The 18104-nt window shown below is 37.9% G+C and overlaps 2 protein-coding genes across 2 annotated transcripts in view; both read left to right on the top strand.

Moving 5' to 3' along the window:
- The first annotated feature begins 174 nt into the window (after positions 1–174).
- On the top strand, positions 175–5209 carry Ythdf (YTH domain-containing family protein). Its single transcript, XM_028308655.1, is given in 7 exon segments — positions 175–404; positions 513–537; positions 1491–1619; positions 2017–2145; positions 2463–2945; positions 2948–3876; positions 3957–5209. Coding segments are annotated over 7 exon segments (1761 nt in total). The 5' UTR covers positions 175–380; the 3' UTR covers positions 3999–5209.
- A 1850-nt stretch (positions 5210–7059) lies between these two features.
- Positions 7060–18104, top strand: part of Hs6st (heparan sulfate 6-O-sulfotransferase) — a 72538-nt gene continuing 61493 nt past the window's right edge. The window contains exons 1-2 of the mRNA XM_028308642.1: positions 7060–7533; positions 16624–16860. Of these exons, the coding sequence (XP_028164443.1) occupies positions 7345–7533; positions 16624–16860 (426 nt within the window). The 5' untranslated portion in view covers positions 7060–7344. The remainder of the gene's footprint in view (positions 7534–16623; positions 16861–18104) is intronic.

Raw genomic sequence — 18104 nt, 5'->3', positions numbered from 1 at the left:
TTGGTCGGGCCTTGAAAATTCTAATTTTAAAAATTATCCGTGTCAGACAGGAAATTGTTTCAAAATTTTAGCACATTTTGGCCTACATTTACGAAAAGTCGCAAATATAGCCGTAGCCTTACAATACCATAGGGAAAAACCGGTAAAATTTGAACCGAACTTGAGAAAAAAACATACTGGCAACACCAATGCAGCCGCCATTAAAAAACGTCCATCCGTTTTGGACTTTCAGTGGGTTTTTATTTATTACAGACATTTTTAAATAATTAGGTGAATCTCGGACACCTTGGACATTGTGCAGTGAAACTGATGTGATTTATAATTTAAGTGTCGTGAGTAAGAACATAACTGAGTGCTCAATATTATAAATATCGTGGCCAATGTCAGCAGGCGTGTCAGATCAGGTATTTCGCTTTTGCGTTATCTTTTTACTTTATTTACGGTTAAATTTTATGTTTTTTAGTTACTAATGTTCACTTTATCTCTTTTTCCATGTCCTCCGTATCCTGTAGCGGATGAAAGGGCAAGGGAATCAAGGTAAAGTTTGATCCATTATGACGTTGCAAGGTGTTTTCTCTGTCGAAGAATCTCGTACCGGTCGGCTTTGTATCCGATCAGGCGGTCGGGTTGCGTTGCTATGATTAGCGTCATAGTTTTTGCTTTCACCGCTTTTCCCTTTCTATGATTGCTTACTGGATTTTACTTCTGAATAAATACAACCATCCTAACAAGTATGTATTGGATTGTCAGAAACTACTACAGAATCCTCTGGGGAGAAATTCCCGAGCTAGAAACATACATAGTTTTCTATACACTTTAGTCTAAAAATTACCAGATGATTTGTCTGTAGGTGTTGCTGCCCACACTGAAAGTAAGGAGAATAATGCAACCCACACATAAAATCTAATCAATACTTGTTTATGGAACATAGGGTTTAGTAGAGAGAATTTCAATATAGTACCAAGTTTTCAGTCAGTATAAGTATTTTAATATTTCTAAAAATAATGTACCCAATGTATTATGGTAAGTAGTGAAAATGACAGGAAACACTCAGGAATGTTATAAAGTGCCTAGTAATGATCTGTAATCCAGTTTTGTAAATATCCTCATTAATTGGAACAACATTTCATTAAAGAAATAATTACACCAATATCAAGATTTCTCTTCATTATATTTGACTGTTCATTTAATTTTATTAACTGTTGAAGTGATATAATATAATATTTAATTGGGTGTAATTCTACATTGACACAGCAGGTTTCAAACCTATTTATTATTGTAAATTACATTACTATTAAATTACAAAAAATAATTCTCAATTAATTACATTCAATTTATACCTTCTAGTGCATACCTATAATATTTGCATGAAATATTTTTCTTTAAAATTGTTGTCATCTCAAACACATGTTATTATTTTCTTAAATGTTGTTGCTGATGTTGCCAATTAAAAGTTACAACAATTAATTAGTCTGCTTAATTGCTTCCAGTTAATAATGCACCGAAAGAGCAACAGTTAGAGAGTGGCGGAGATGAGTTGGCTGAGGTGTCATGGCGTCACCAACAGCAACCCTCGTACGCGCCGCCCATCTCGTCAGCCGACCCCTACAGCGCGGCAGGTAGGTACATATTGTTTCATATCTCATACCTCCCTGCTTTTCTAAAACTTCATTGTGTTTTTATAAAAAAGCTAGATAACATTGTAACCACAGCATACTTAACAATTCATGCAGAGTTATATAACCAGACACTAATAAACTTATTTACAAATGTGGTTGACGTCTAAGTGAAAATTGACAATGTCTGCTTATTTATATGAACACAATTTGTCCAGTATGTTTCTCATATTTCATGTAGATAGATTGCAAAATATACACTCATTCCTTTTTTTCATTTCAATGACAAAGAAATTTCTAAGAAATATGAGTAGCTGACTGTACATTACATGTTATCAGTAACAGCTGAGTGATTATTCTGTAGACACTCTTCTCAAACAAATGTTTTCCTGGTTCACAGGTTATTACGGTACAACAGCACTTCCTTACCAAGCTTTTGGAGTCGGGGATGGGACATGGTCCACCAATGGAACAGACCCGATGACTTTCCTCGGAGGATACAATCCTCACGATTCTTATGGAATGGATGGTAGCTAGTATTTATTCAGTAATTCAAGAACAACATTATCACTCATTAGCATAATGAACATGTGATAAAATAATGAGGTTTGGCTATAAGTAAACATAACAATGAAGTCATATACTTTGTTGTTATGTACTCAAATAACTCACGTTTAGAATATTAGCAGATAGACAGACCACAACTATTCATATTTAAACTCACTGCCAACATACTGTTTACATACAATGACTACCATCACAAACATTTCATTCCCTCAATTAATTGCATGACAAATATTTTTATTGCAATGATCACTTAACCTAACATGCATACTATCATTTCAGGTGTATTCGGACACTCAACAACGCCATTTTCGACCGCTGCATTCGGTCAACCCGCATCCACATTCAATTATTTTCACGGTAACGGTGACTACTCCACTTGGGGTCAATTAGGTCGCGCTAAGCAATATGACGACTACTACAGGAACGAAGGCATCTACGTGGCCGACGGCATCAAGGCGGTCGAGGCCGGCGTGCAGGCGCTGGCGCTCGGCGAGCACAACAAGGAGCGCGCGCCCGAGCTCAAGGACGCGGCCGGCGCGCCCAAGAAGATGACGTGGGCCTCCATCGCCTCGCAGCCCGCCAAGCCCGCGCCGGCCGCGGCGCCCGGCGGGCTCAAGAAGAAGGGGCCCGGCATGCCGCCGCCGCCCATCGTGCCCGGCAAGCACAACATGGACATCGGCGCCTGGGACAAGGCCAGCGCCGCGCCCGTGGCCGCCGCGCCGCCGCCGCCGCAGCCGCAGCCGCCCGCCGCGCCGCCCGCGCCCGCGCCCTGCTGGCGCGCCCGCCGCCGCCGCCCGCCGCCGCGCCGCCGCCCGCGCCCCCCGCGCCCCACCCCGTGCTCGACGAGCTGCGCGTCAAGAACGACTACAACCCCAAGGAGTTCGACCTCAGCGCGCCGCTCGCCCGCTTCTTCGTGATCAAGTCGTACTCGGAGGACGACATCCACCGCAGCATCAAGTACGAGATCTGGTGCAGCACCGAGCACGGCAACAAGCGGCTCGACGCCGCCTTCCGCGAGCGCGAGCGCGAGGGCGGCGCCGTGTACCTGCTGTTCTCCGTCAACGGCAGCGGCCACTTCTGCGGCATGGCGCGCATGACCAGCGCCGTCGACTACAACTCCAACTCGAGCGTGTGGTCGCAGGACAAGTGGAAAGGACAGTTCCGCGTGAGGTGGATCTATGTTAAGGACGTTCCTAACGTGCAACTTCGTCATATCAAATTAGAAAATAACGAGAACAAGCCGGTGACGAACTCGCGCGACACCCAGGAGGTGCCGCACGCCAAGGGTCTGCAGGTGTTGCGTATTATGCATAGTTACTGTCACTCTACGTCTATTTTCGACGACTTCATTCATTACGAGCGGCGCCAGGAGGAGGAGGACTCGCGTAAGGTTCCGCACCATAACAACCAGGACAACAGCCGCGACGACCAGGAGCCGCCGGGGCGGGGCTACCGCAACTACCGTGACTATCGCGACGGGCGAGACGGCCGCGAGCATCGGGACGGGCGCGACTCGCGGGACCACCGCGACTCGCGCGACAACCGCGAAGGTCGGGACCCGCGCGACCAGAGGGACGCCCGCGACCCGCGCGACCACCGCGATCACCGCGACCACCGTGACGACCGCGACGGCCGGGATAACCGCGACCACGGCTACCGTGACCGTGACTCTAACTATAGATCCCATCATAAGGTATATTCTCAAACGTGATTGAATGACTTTGTTATAAATTATTTGATTTTTTTTGTAATCATTTATTTTTATTTTTCCAGGACCGTGACGGTTCGCGTGGCCGCGGGCGTCCTCGCAATTGATATAGACGATACACGAGGACTGTTGAGGACTAGCTTCTCTCCATAGACAACTAGTACTGGAGTAACTAATTGGTACCGTATTATAAGGGCATGTCTATGTGTCGGGGCATACATGAACAGAATGGAGGATTTGTCCTTTTCAAACGTAACCGATGTTACGTTGCAATCTGAACAATTTAAATGTAACATAGAATATTGATTGTTTTAAACAGTGCGTCATTAAAAAACTCTCAACAAATTAAAATGTGCTAAATATTTTGTACTGGAAGAACGTTTTATTAAACAAACGCCTAGTGAACCGAACATTAACTAATAACAACATTCACCATGTGCCAGTTTCGTGACACATGACATTGAGTGGAATTGTGGACTTTGTTTCAAATTTGTGGACTGAATCAATGAAATATACTAATTTTTATAACTAGAAAATTCTGTGGTGAGAGGAGTTGATCCTTTTTAGGGACTGGTGAAGTTATAAATAACACCAACATATTGTGAGTGTTGACTGAGTGTAGTGTTATTAAAGGTACCGCAGTCATCAAGTGTTGAATATTATAAAGAAATGTTAACAATATAGTATGTCATGGTTGACAATTTTGTAATACATAAAATGAGAAAAAATTGTAATCAAGCAAGGTGTGGAAATTTTGTATACATTTTTTTATTATCTGTAAAAGGACAGCTAAAGATTCTCTCGTGGCATTGAGTTCTGTTTTATGCTTTATGTATGTAGTACAATTTTCTTTAAATATGTACGTATTTTTTCAAGGGACTGTTGTTACATGACACGCACTATTAAGCCAAGATCGATCTGGAATGTGATACTGTTTTTATTAATAAAGTACTCTAGTATTTTAACTCTTGAGGTGGTAACACAATAATGTTATTGATTCTGGCTACACCATCATTGTTGGTCAAATAATTTTGGAATTTTATCAGTTTCTGTTTTATTTTTACAGTTTTAAACCAATATTATATTTTATGATATTTCTTAATAAACCTGTTCCAGACCGATCTTTAATAATAATTTTATCCAAATTGAAACTGTGCTTCTTTATGATGCGAAAAAATGATTGATTTTATGATTTTCATATAGTTTTAGGTAGATATTAAAATATTCCTTGTTGAATTTTTTAATTGTATGTACATATTTATACATTTTAATATTTACTACTTTTAAGAGCAACTGCAGTGTGACGAGAGAAAATTGATCGATAAAATAAAATATCAATTTTACTGTTCAATATGTTTGTTACATTATATTATACAGGGTGGAAACGATAAGTGATCTCACTCGATTATTTCTAAACTATACAAGATATCCAAAAACTGGTTACTGATCCTGAAAGTGCTTCACAAGCTCTATCCAATGGTACCAATAATAGATTACAAAATAAACTGGATCTATCTGAAAATTCAATGGGTCCAGCCTCCATACATTTAGTAAAACCACATTATATTAAAAACTGTACAAGATATTCAAAAAATGGTTACTGATCCTGAAAGTGCTTCTCGAGTTCTATCCAACGGTACCAATAATAAGTTATAAAATAAACTGGATCTATCCGAAAATTCAATGTTACCAGCTTCCATACATTTAGTACTGCCACAGTCATGGCACTCATGTTTTGATAATATTAGAGCAAGTAAAGCCTAAAACCAATGTTTTCCATGAATAATTTTAAATAAGAATGCAATTTACGAATTAATTTTAAGTGTTTATTATTTAAAATAAAAAAAAAATAGCACTTCTAGTATTGTGTGGCTGGCATAGTGGCATACATTTAGTATGGAGGCTAAAAATATTGAATTTTCGGATGGATCCAGTTAATTCTGTAACCTATTACTGATATCGTTTGAAAGAGCTCGTGAAGCACTTTCAGGATCAGTAGTCAGTTTTTCGATATCTTGTATAGTTTTGAAATAATCGAATGAGATCACTTATCGTTTCCACCCTGTATACTGTCTCCCCACCTTATTTTAAAGTGCCTTTTTTTTAAACATTCTTAATTTGAAGTAGATCTTCTAGTGTTAGTGCCACAAATATTTTTATTTTCAATTTAAATGATTTGTAGTTAGGAATTTGCTGATGCATTCTATTTTTTGTTTTATTACTTTTAGTTTATATCCTGATTTAAATAGGAAATTATTTTCCTTGATACACGTAAAAGTGTTGATTTATAAAAATTATGTCGTACCTTTATAAAGTTATAAAACTCCCCTAAAAACTGATAATGGATTAAAGCCTATCATAGAAAAATATAAAAGTATTATTTTTACCTGTGTTTGCTCCCGTTTAGTTTTTTTGTTCATTTATGTTTTAGTATGTAGATAATATACCTAAATGTAGACTGTTTCGATTTTTGCACAATAAACAATGCATCAACTGCAAAGCTACCGTCTAGGTCTAATTTAGCGAAAAGTTTTGGATTCGAATTCCATTTTTCACAGTAGAGGAGGAAAAATAAAAGTTCTGAATAAAGGTAACAAAGACTAGCGAGTCGTGATCATCAAACCAACTTAAAAAATATTCCCGGTGTCCTTCACTGACGGACGAAACATCATTGGGAGAAAGTTTTCCAGTCCAGCAACACTAACATTTTTCTTCCCAATAACCACCTGTGGGACAATGTGGGAATACACGGATGACTACGCTCTAAGGGCTCATGGATTTTTTGCTTCTGGTAACAAATACCGGTATCAATAACGTTATTAGCAGCTCATGTTTGGTAGCTTTAGATTTGGCTGACACTTCGAGCTGTCATTAATGTTCCGAATTTCATGCTCTAAATACTAGGTACGAATATAAATTATTAGGTACTTTAATCACAAATGTTAAACTAAATTAAAGTGAACATTTATCTTATATAGATGTTATATAAAAGTAAACATATAATTTATATCTATTTACAAAGTTTCTACACAATTTACATTAAGTTAGAAAAGAAATATGTCCTATTTCGGACTGCGAGTGCTTTCGAGTTCTAGAGGGCGCTCGTGTTGCAATTGGAACTGTCAAACGGAGTATTGTCAATTGTCAAATTCTGTTTGGTTGCTTGATATTTTTCCAATGTTGTCGTGTTTTGGATCGCGGACAGGCGTTCGCTCGATTCATATCTCAAGTCGCATTTGGGTTTCGGTTTTGTTTGTAATATAACATACTTTATGTTATAATCTTCAAAACAATGATAACGAGCTCGTATCAATACACAAAGATAATCGAAAGACGATAACAGAAATGTGAACTTCAAACGCTATGATTCGTAAATAGACTTGATGGGAAGTAAATGAACAGTCGACTGAATCAGTGAGTGTTTAGCAGTAGATATTTTTGTAAAAATGAGACATGCATTCGACCGAAATGCAAAAAAGTGTATCTGTGCAAGTAGATAGTGATTTCGCGTTATTGCTGCCCAGCGGTGCTTATGAAATTAAAAAAATGGAACCACGATCAAAGCTTCGGAAAGTGATACTATTCTGTTTACTTCTTTCCCTTTTTGGGATGGTTGCATTTGGATATTTCTGCCCAGATCAGGTGAGAAGTTTTATTTATCTCCACTAAGTTTAAAATATATTTTTTGCAAATTATAAATTCTAAACAAGTAGGGTACACCTAGATGGTTAATTATAATTAAATCTTGGATCAAAATTGCCCCATCACACACTAGATTAGGGGATGCATACAAATCAACATTCCTACATGCCCTTCCCAACTTCTACCCTTCTACCTCTACCTTCGCACACACAGCTTTCTGCATAACCCAGGGGTCGACTGGCTGAGAATGCTTAAATAGCATTAAGTCCACCTTTTGTACTATTTTATTGTGCAATAAAGTTTTATAATAATTATAATAATGCCCTGATTAGTGTAAACAACGGCAACAAATCTAACACTGCATACACAACAAAAAATACTTGCATAGAAAACTGCTTCAAAACTGTTTAAAAATGAGTTTATTTATTAATAATTCATAGCTGTGTTTATGTAAAAAATAATAACTTTTTAAAACCTTATCTGTCTCATTGTTCGGACCCTCTTTTCTGTAATTTTTTAGTTCATTTTGAATCTTTAGGTTGGGCAATTACTTTGAAAATAAGGTGGGTGGGATCTAATATGAGTTATTAAAAACAAAAGGTTCCTTGCCCTACACTTAAAATATTATGATAGTTTTTATGTGGTTTATGGACTGAAAATTGGTAGCACCATCATTAAGATTATTATGGCATTTATCTCAATAATAGAAATATTGTTAAAACAAATTCAATTTCAATTTTTGTTTTTCTATTATGCTTTACTTTTAATTTATGTGTTTAAAAACCTGATATTGTTTCATGTGGCCATATCATTAGATCTGAATCTTGGGTGAATTAAGATTTATGATAATTTCAATTCAAATATTGTAGCCTCATTTATTGCATTGTTATTATTTCACATTAAGTAATCTCGCGAACCTCTGAAAATATTTTTAGGCTGTGTCATCATTCAACATTTTATCAAACTCGGCGTAGCAGGCATTGCGTGACGAAAACGCAACAAAAATCTGACATTCATAATATGTACCTACATAGCGCGACTTACGTTTGTGCGATAAGCGTAAGAGCACGCGTTGAGAAAAGCTCGCCGCATGGCGTCATAATGGTGTCCTTCAAACATGAGCAAATACAGGAAATAAAATCGGACGTCCCGCGATAAGTTTCTAATTTCTTTACGCATGAAATTCAACCTTGACCACCTTTTTGGCCGATCAGAATCACGAAACGCGTGCCTTCCGAAGAAAGAATTATTGTTAAAAAAGGCAATCAGTTCGCTTTAATGAACAAGCGTAAAAAGTGGCACGTAAAACAACCACAAAATACTCGCGGGTTTTGTCTTCCGCGGCCGACTAAAGTTCATCGTCTGCGAGAATCACAATTTGTGGAGGCAATTTGGTTGCCGAAATGACTTCAGCAAACTTTCTAAGCATAATTTTCGTATCTTTTTCGTACGTAAAACCAAAAACGTTATTTCAGATGCCAAATTTGGCAACTTGAGTAGGTAGGTACGATGAGTGGGAAGATAGGGCCAAGAACACATCCATAATGCAATTTATATCACACTGTACTGTCATGCTGACTGGATGATGGTAAGCGCGAGTGGCTGCAATAGGCTAGATATCATATTATATCCATAAATTAAGACCCAAAACAGAGTCTGGATGATAGTTATGTAAATAGGATCTTTGTAAACGGATTAAAAGTACGAAACGAACCTACAAGCGGAGCTCCAGTATAAAACCCAGATTGAATTAGCCTGGAGAACTGAAACTCGTTAGCGATTGTACTGCCCTGGCCACATGAACGCTAATTGGTAGATTAGCTTTTGAACCTGCGACTGTTTGTTTAGCACGGGTGAACTGACGCGTTCGCTTTTAACTTACAAGTTACGTAACGTTTTAACGAACGGAGGTTAATTAAGCATTTTAAAGGAAAGTTCTTCAAAGGAAACGAGGGAAAGCTCTCCCAGGATGAGATTTTGAAAACCAGATACGATTGACAAGGTCTTTTTTGTTTATTTGATTATCCGATTCGTTTACGATCACTTCTTTACTATCAATCAATTGGCTATGTGTGAATTAAAAACTTTACTAAAAAAATTATAAACCTAACTATATTTTCCGCCCACTAATTGAAATGAAAAAAGCGAGCGCCAAAAGACATTCTCATCGGTATAAATTTAATTGTTCCGAAACTTCTCGCATTGTATTCAGTATTGGCGCAATAAAAAAACTAACGCCACCATGTATGGACACCCGCCACACGAGTTACACTGGAGTCGTTTAAAAGGCAAGTCCACACTGTCCACACGGCTTATTATCGTATTGAGATCAATCGAGGTGCGATTGCGATCGTCTGCGTTGCGTTTCTTTAGACTCGTATGCACTCAATTGAAAGTTATGGACACCAGCCGTGCGCTATAGAATCCCAGCGGGCGTCTATCACAGATGTGCATCAGAACTATCGGTGATGCTTACAAATACATCACGATCGTATTTATGTGATTCTGTTTTTACACACATAAACCTCTTAACTTAGAGCGTGACTTAGTGTTACTAACNAAGTTAATCGGTTAATAGAAATGTTAACTTCGTTAATTAACGATTAACGAGTTAATGCCCAGCTATGGTTACTAACGCACTAATACTGGGAGATGATTAGTAAATATTGCAAATATTTTAGCGACTTGTGATATTCAATCCAGAATTTCGTATTGAAGATTGTCAAACAAAATTAGTCCTAATTATCACAGTATAAGGTTTATCGGCAAAATTATATCTCGATTTAGGAATAGATCTTGAATCTTGATAGAGTCGCCTTGGTCTGCTGATGAGAAGCCAGGCGGTTGCTATGTGATCATTAATTTCGAGAAAAAGCCTGGTTAATCTTGATTACTTCTCGCTTGGTCCATATTATACGTGACAAACTTTCTTCACAGGCTACGTGTGAACGCTTAATAAAATTCTACTTGGTTTCGAGAATCATTAACATATCTATAAGTCTATTAAGTATAGTTAACCAGTGAAATTAATTGAGAATAAATAAGTTAATCTTACATAAAACGCCCTTATCTATCAAACCATTAAAGCTTTCAATATAAAACTATAGTCGCCTTAAAAGTAAATGCACATCCACATTCTACTCGTGTAGCAAAAGTACCGTAACACGTGTAGAGACGCTCAATATTGCCCTGTTTAACAATAAGCGTTGTGTTTTGTTAACTGCAACACATGTATAAACTTCGACACTCGTGTTGAGTAGTTTTTATACATTAAATAAATGTAGGTAACCTACGAATATACATTTTCAGTTCGTTCGTTTCAGCCGAAAGACGTCCACTGCTGGACAAGGCCTCCCCCAAGACATTTTCAGTTGTACCAACAAAAATAATAAATGTTCTTTGTAACGTCTTTACTCTCAATTTTAACCGACTGAGTTCACAACCCTAGTTATAGATTTTATGAGCCGCTATACATCAGACATGGCTCAATCGGACTTACAGCTTATCGTGCCGTGAGACGCCATCATGTTATTTGTTATCTGATAATCAGATTGATAGGGAGCTAAACAAACTGGGCACAATTACATAAAGTGAATTTTTAATTTTTACCCAACTGGTAATTAGGTAGAGAGCTTTTAAACTCTTATAAAATGTGGTTTATTTATGGACTGTGCGATACAGACATAAAACTATTTTTTAATTTAATTCCAATGAACATGGATTTTGCTTTTACTTTAAATATTTGTTATAACTTTATGCCCGAACATAGGTAATGGAATATTTTACTTTGCGAAACTTTCCAATGTTTTACTGGCACGCAAAGTATTCGGAGCGTACCTACTTGTTGAAGATTTGGCAACTTTGTGAGAGTTTTAAGTTGATAGCATTCGTCGGATTCCTTTTAAGAATAAAACGTTAAAAGAAAGTTTCGTGGAAGAAAATTAGACCTTCAATCTTAGACTTCTCGCCACAAAGCCTGGATTAAAAGTGAAATTGTTCGGTGAATTAATTTCAACTTTGTATCATCCCCCCAGGTTCTTGTTTTTACCTCCATAAATTCTCATTTCCTTGCTTTGGTTTTACTTTTGTCTCTCAATGGGGTTTTTGATACTTGTATCAGAATGGTGCTTCAATTTCGCAGTTAATTTCGAAATATCCGAGCAACAATGGCGGTGTATTGTGTGTTATCCCGATCAGTAGATGGGCGGCCATTGATAAAGTTATCAGTGCGGTAATTAGCCAGGTGTCGCGTGGGCCCGTTGCTAGGCAACCGATCGGGGACCAGACGGCTTCTATATGTATACGCAGCTGCAATCGACTCCGGACCCAACCCGTATGGTACATTCAGTAGCAAAATATTCCGTATTATTATTTCTATATTATGAACTCCAGTATCCAGTCTAATCGAGTGCTATCATGGTATTTCGATAGATTTTGTTGAAACTGAACTAAATAATATGCGGAGGATATACAGCGGAATAATATGAATTCCGTTGGATAAGAAGCACATTCTTGGTTTGTATTTTCAGAGAATATGCTTCAATGAGCTCAATGAAAATGTTGAAAGTAAGATCATTCGTTCTCAACAATGTTTCTTAACAGAAGCAGCTTGTAAAAGGTTTGGAGGATCAGGTCTTGCTATTGTTAGATTCCGGTATTCTGCACGGTCAGTTTAAATCCCAAATTGAGTTCTGTTTGTCCAATGCAATTTAGACACGAATGCTTTACGACGGAACATTATAAAACCTTTTATATGGATGACCAGCTTATGGACAGTTTCCAGTTTCGTTTTATTAGATTATGTTTCGCATACAAAGAAGTTAGGATATCGTTGCACTGTTCCAGCGCCACACGATTAAAATTACTTGCAGTGATTACGCTGGTAGTTAAACGCTTTAGTGTTTATAGCTCAGTTAATGAAGCTTGTAACAAAGTTTGGTTGTAAGAGATAACTAGTTTTTTAAGTGTACCTATCTAGTTTACTGCGTTTGCAGTTAAACGACTATTTGTTAAATCCAGTTGATAGTATAGTCGGCGACGGAAACGTTATAATAACGAAGTAATGGCGTTATTTTTATAAGACCGCTTTTGTTAGTCTGGTAGTTTTTTATTCTCTGATATATAGAACGTATGCACAGTTAAATCGAGATAGCCTACTTTAAAACAGCGCCGTCTTAACTTAGTATTTCTCTATATGGCAAGTCTGCTTTTATTAATAAACGGGGACGCTAATTTAAAAGCTAAAATAGAATACGGGCTTGTTTTGAAAAACCTTTCTCTCTTCAATACTCGTCATATGAGTTTTATAAATCGAAAAAAGCTTTTCAATTCACGTCAGCGAAAAATCGAGATTCAACGAATCCCAATTTGGTGTTGCTTACCATTGCAAAATCGAGACAAAGAGTGAATAAAATCGTATTTGTGCACGCACGGTGCGTTTTGTGCGGAGTGTATCTGCCCACATATGGCGGGCTGCGCGTGGGCAACTTGTCCACCGACGCTGCCCGGGGTGCGGCGGGAATTGACGATGCGCAGGATAACACCTGGACTAACGCCTACGGGTCTGGGAGGAACTAGAGATATATTTTCAAACTTATTTTGCATTTACTGCGACGACGATCGCTGAATTCACTTAGGATTGTAAATGCCACTGTTATTTTTTTATCCGTAGATGGTTTCTCGACAGCATAATCTGTTAGAACTATCATGGATACCTAGTTTAGTTTACACGAAACAGGAGTTTGTAAGATAATCCAGGCTTAGATTAGATTAGGCGTAACATACACAACCCCAAAGTACAATATTTAGCGGTTCCTGCATTACATAATTTGTTTTAGCTTACATGCGTAATATTCAAAGAGTAATTTATCAAGTTACAAACTCATACATTTGGACGAGAACTTGGCAATTGTTATTTTGTTTAGAAGAAATATCCGCGAGAGTAGAAAAGCGTGTTCTTCATGTACATTTTCGTCTCAACTTATAATAATATTGAAAAGTTATTTGAAATCTGCGTACATACTAGACAGTATGTTTGCATACTTACTAGTAAATCTCTTGAGTCTATTTATTATTATTGATAAGAACAGTGATTGTATACTCCAATGATAAGAACGAGATATCTTGATAGAAATATAGTTATGTGGTTTGCCTAAGATTTAAATATTTTACGTTGAAAGTTCTACATAAAATTAAGATAAATTGAAATGGGTAATTTTATAAAATGTCAACTGGTTGCGTAATGATTTTATGTTCTCAAGCGTAATTATTATTTTGCTTTCCAAGATTATCAGAATCCTCCAGTTGACATTAAATTAATGGTGCATCATTAAAAACGCTTCCCAATTATAATGTTTATTTTTCTCTTGTTGCTGAATATTTATTATATTCGCTTTATTAATGCAATTATCGTCTTCTCTTTCTTAATTAATGTCGAGAAAATTATGGATACAATAATTTGAATGGGAAATTAACGGGCATAATGAATTGAAAGTCAAATTGACATAATTTCTTGATGACAGGCGATAAAGCCAAGAGATTGTTATTGAGACATGGAAAATAAATTATGGTCAAATTGGCGCCATGACTTCACCAAATCCTACAAACTGTGCTGTTGACAGTAATAAATACAATTTGTATCTACAAATTCTGTTTTCATTGAGTAGAATAAAAACCGATGTTGTATAATGGATCACGATTACTCAATCATCGATCGTATTTGTAAAGCAAATCATATTCGTCACATAATTGATTATTGTGTCAGTGGAAAGTGTTTAAGTAATAAATTTTTAGAATTTATTTCTACGGTAGAGTGCTCTACGCCCGGGTAGCGACGCACGCGATTATAGCATTAGCTTTGTTCATTATAAACCATGTAGATCATCGCATACTACTACTTGTACTTGGATTAATGTTCTTTCAAGGCTAGAATTCCTAGAATCGGTAGACACTATCTCTGGGAATTTGGACCTTCGTAAAATGGGGCAAGTGTGATATCAGTTGCACAAAGTTAGAGCATCTCCCACTTGGGATTTCCCTGGCTTACTCGAAATCGAATCTGAAGAAAAACAAGACCAAACGTCTGTAGACAAGCAACTTCAAATCGCTGTGCTCAAATGGCACTTGGCTACACTAAAAGCCAACGGTTAAAGCAGGGCGTTAATGGACTGGTGACTAACAGAGATAACGTACATGTCGTTTGTCAGACCACCACCTTGGGAGACATTGTGAGGGCAAATAGAACTGGGGGGGCTACCGGATCTATCCATTCCGCTCACACTTATCGTGTTACTCACATGAGTAAAAGGGATAGCCTCGAAATTTAGAAATCAGCGCTAGATATAGTCCTTGGACTCTGCATAAAGTCTTCAAGCTCTATTCCCTTTACTCATGCCAGTACCCAAGTAAGCTAGAGTGAAGGATAAAGCAGAATATATTGAAACCACTTTATGGTCCCTCTGGCGTTAGATTGGCACAAGACCAAGAAAATGGGGCAATGAAAAAAGATTTAAAGAGGAAGTCTAATAAGGTAGACCGCTGTCAACGCAATCACGAATAATGTGCACAGAAATTGAATTCTGTGGTTGTAATTGTATCTCATATATTATAATAACGGTGTTTATTTACACAAGTCTGGCGCCAGGTCACGTTACTCATACTCAAGTTAACCAATATCTATCTCGTAACAATGACTTGTAATTCAATGCTTCGTAGCGTTCGATATTTAAGTTATACTAAGCCAATTATAATATAAATTAAAAATTTACGTTTATACTGCGGTTAATAAATAAACGTATTCATTCAAGAATTTGTTAATAGCGTTATTATCAGCGTCTTGTTCGTTGTTCAATAAACTAGCACATTTAACCTTAGAAGGAAACTACGATTATTTAATGTTCAATCGGAAACGGAGATTGATATACGAGAATAATCATAAAATGAATAAAATCTTGTTTTTAATATAATTACTTCTTCTGATTCACAATGATTTTAAAACTACGGTAAATGAAAAAGCTCATTCCAGAATTAACTCGCGCGTTTCATGCCCTACTGAAAATTGATTTANATTGATTTGTCTGCCTCACCGCGTACCAATCACCCTGCAAACTGCATGCTGATGGGTGAAGGGCGCTCTGCCCTCTTCATTAGGCGAACAAACAAGCGGGATGGAGATGACGTACTTATCTCGATCTTTGTCGCCCTTTCACGAAGCTTTGGATTCTACTCATCAGCATTTTAAATTCATAGATTTGAGATGAAAGCTCTTTCATAACAGGGCTATTAACAGATTGGACTCATTATCAAAAAGTGATCGACTCATAAAGAAGCGAAAAGTAAAAGCTACGACATAATATTAATATCTCGAAAATATCGGTATTCCCCAGGAATTCTCGGAAGGGCCATCGACGATTCCATCATTATCCCGCCATAATAAACGAGTGTTTCCTTTGATATTCAGATTTTGTGAGGTTAATTTCGAGAGCAATCGCAATATTAAGTCATTCTGAAGAGTGATTACATAATAATGGAGTTGCAGGAGTCTGTTCGTCCCCTCGAATTGATTTCGATTATTAAGGGTCGCGTCTGGAGGGTTGCTGCTAATGCGGAGACGAGGGAGCTCCGGTTCAAGGGCGTTGTGTCAACACCTCCGCGAGGGGATTGGGAATGTCCTATTATGTTCTACATTACTTTATGTATATCTCTATTGTGATGAGATTCAACATTAACTTGTTACTAGCTTGTGAATGCTATTTTCCATAATTCTATTTGGAAATGTGTCGGTAACAAATAATTATTTTTGTTGTAATAGAAAATGACCTCTCCACGAAGTAATAAAATTATTCAGCCGTGATGTCAAAGGCACACAGCTAATGAAAGCCACAAAAATCAAATCCGATTTAGAAAGCTATAATTATCTTTTGTAAATCAATGATACTCAACACCACAACAAAGGTTACAAACTATCGTTACCACTTTCCAACTGATAACTATTGATAAGCCAAGATAACAACATATCCAGAGCTCTCCTAGGCGTGGTTAAGTGCGCGACCCACTTATTTTTGTGGTTCTAATTTTAATATTTGTTTACAGGTGTGCGCGCTATCGGCCAGGGATAGAGTTTCGGAATCGCTGGCGCTGACGTACGCGGAGGCACCTGGGCGGCCGCTGCCAGATGTCATCGCGCAACCAGGACTGTCGTATGACGAGGTCCTTCACGACGACTTCAGATTCGACCTGGACGCGCACGATGTCATGGTCTTCTTGCACATACAGAAAACAGGGGGCACGTCCTTTGGGAAACATCTCGTCATGGATTTAGATTTGAAGGTGAGTTACTGTGATGACAGAATCGAATTTCGTTTTACTGACACATAATATATCGATAAAGCAAATTGCTGCGCTTTTATAGCGCTTGCTTTTCTAGCGCAGAAAAAATACGATACAACCGTATTTTCGTTAAAATATGTGTATTTCCTTAAGACACTCGCGCATGTTATTACGCGAATGATAAAGCTCAATGGCTCTTTACAAGATTGCCTCTAGCCCTTGTTTCCGTAAACGGATCCGTGGATCTACTAAAGAATGTAGATTCCAATTCTATTCTCGCGCAAAAAAATCCAATCTCTTTTTAGGCATTCCTTCTTTAACGTCACGTCCTCCGCGAGATCTAAACTAGTTTAGCGGACTAGTCGCATGGAGTTTAATACATTTTTTAGCTTACGAAAAAAAAATATGCGTTTCATTTTCGACTGTGAATTCTCGTTCTCGCCGCCTTTTGTTCCCGTCGCGATTTCGTGGGGATCAAAGGACGAATCCTCCTCTATCAATTTTAAACGTGGAAATCTCCATGAAAAATCTGTGAGAAACGTGGCAGACATGTGAAGTGGCTGGCTGGGAGTGGGCTATTAAAGAGAGCGCGCGTGCGGTGACTTCGCGGAATTGATGAAAATGGAGGATTCGCTCAAAGAAAACGTCGCGTCACGTTTGCCAGCCCGGCTTGGTGACTTTGCCTTTCGACGCTTTGAGCTGCCTCTTTAGAATACGCCGCGCTGAACCGCTGGTTAATTAATTACAGCGTTAGACGCTGCTTGTACAACTACCTACCTTTATTTAATCCGTACATTCCTTTTTGTACTTTCTTATTAGTTCGACTTCAAAGGGTTTTCAAGTTTTTAGTACCAGAACCATTCCTGCCTGCGGTCACCTAAATCTATATCTTCTATACTTATAATAAATCTGTAGAGAGGTCAATTCTGTACATGAAATATATTTTCAAAATAACTATCAGGGGGTGATTAGTGATCGATACTGATGCCAAAAATGCAATCAGTAAAATTTTTGTCTGTCTGTCTGTCTGTNGACGCTGCATGTACATTGTACATTAAATAAAGGTAGGTAGTTGTACATTGTACAACTACCTACCTTTATTTAATTCGTACATTCCTTTTTGTACTTTCTTATTAGTTCGACTTCAAAGGGAATTTCAAGTTTTTAGTACCAGAACCATTCCTGCCTGTGGTTACCTAAACATAGAAATAGAAGTGACAAACTCGTTTTGCTATTCCCGGAAT

The sequence above is a fragment of the Ostrinia furnacalis genome, unplaced genomic scaffold (genome assembly GCF_004193835.3).
Source record: "Ostrinia furnacalis isolate ACB-3 unplaced genomic scaffold, ASM419383v2 OfSCF2491, whole genome shotgun sequence".
Taxonomy (NCBI): domain Eukaryota; kingdom Metazoa; phylum Arthropoda; class Insecta; order Lepidoptera; family Crambidae; genus Ostrinia; species Ostrinia furnacalis.
Note: the sequence above shows the minus strand (reverse complement) of the source record. Positions and strands in the feature narration are given on the sequence as shown.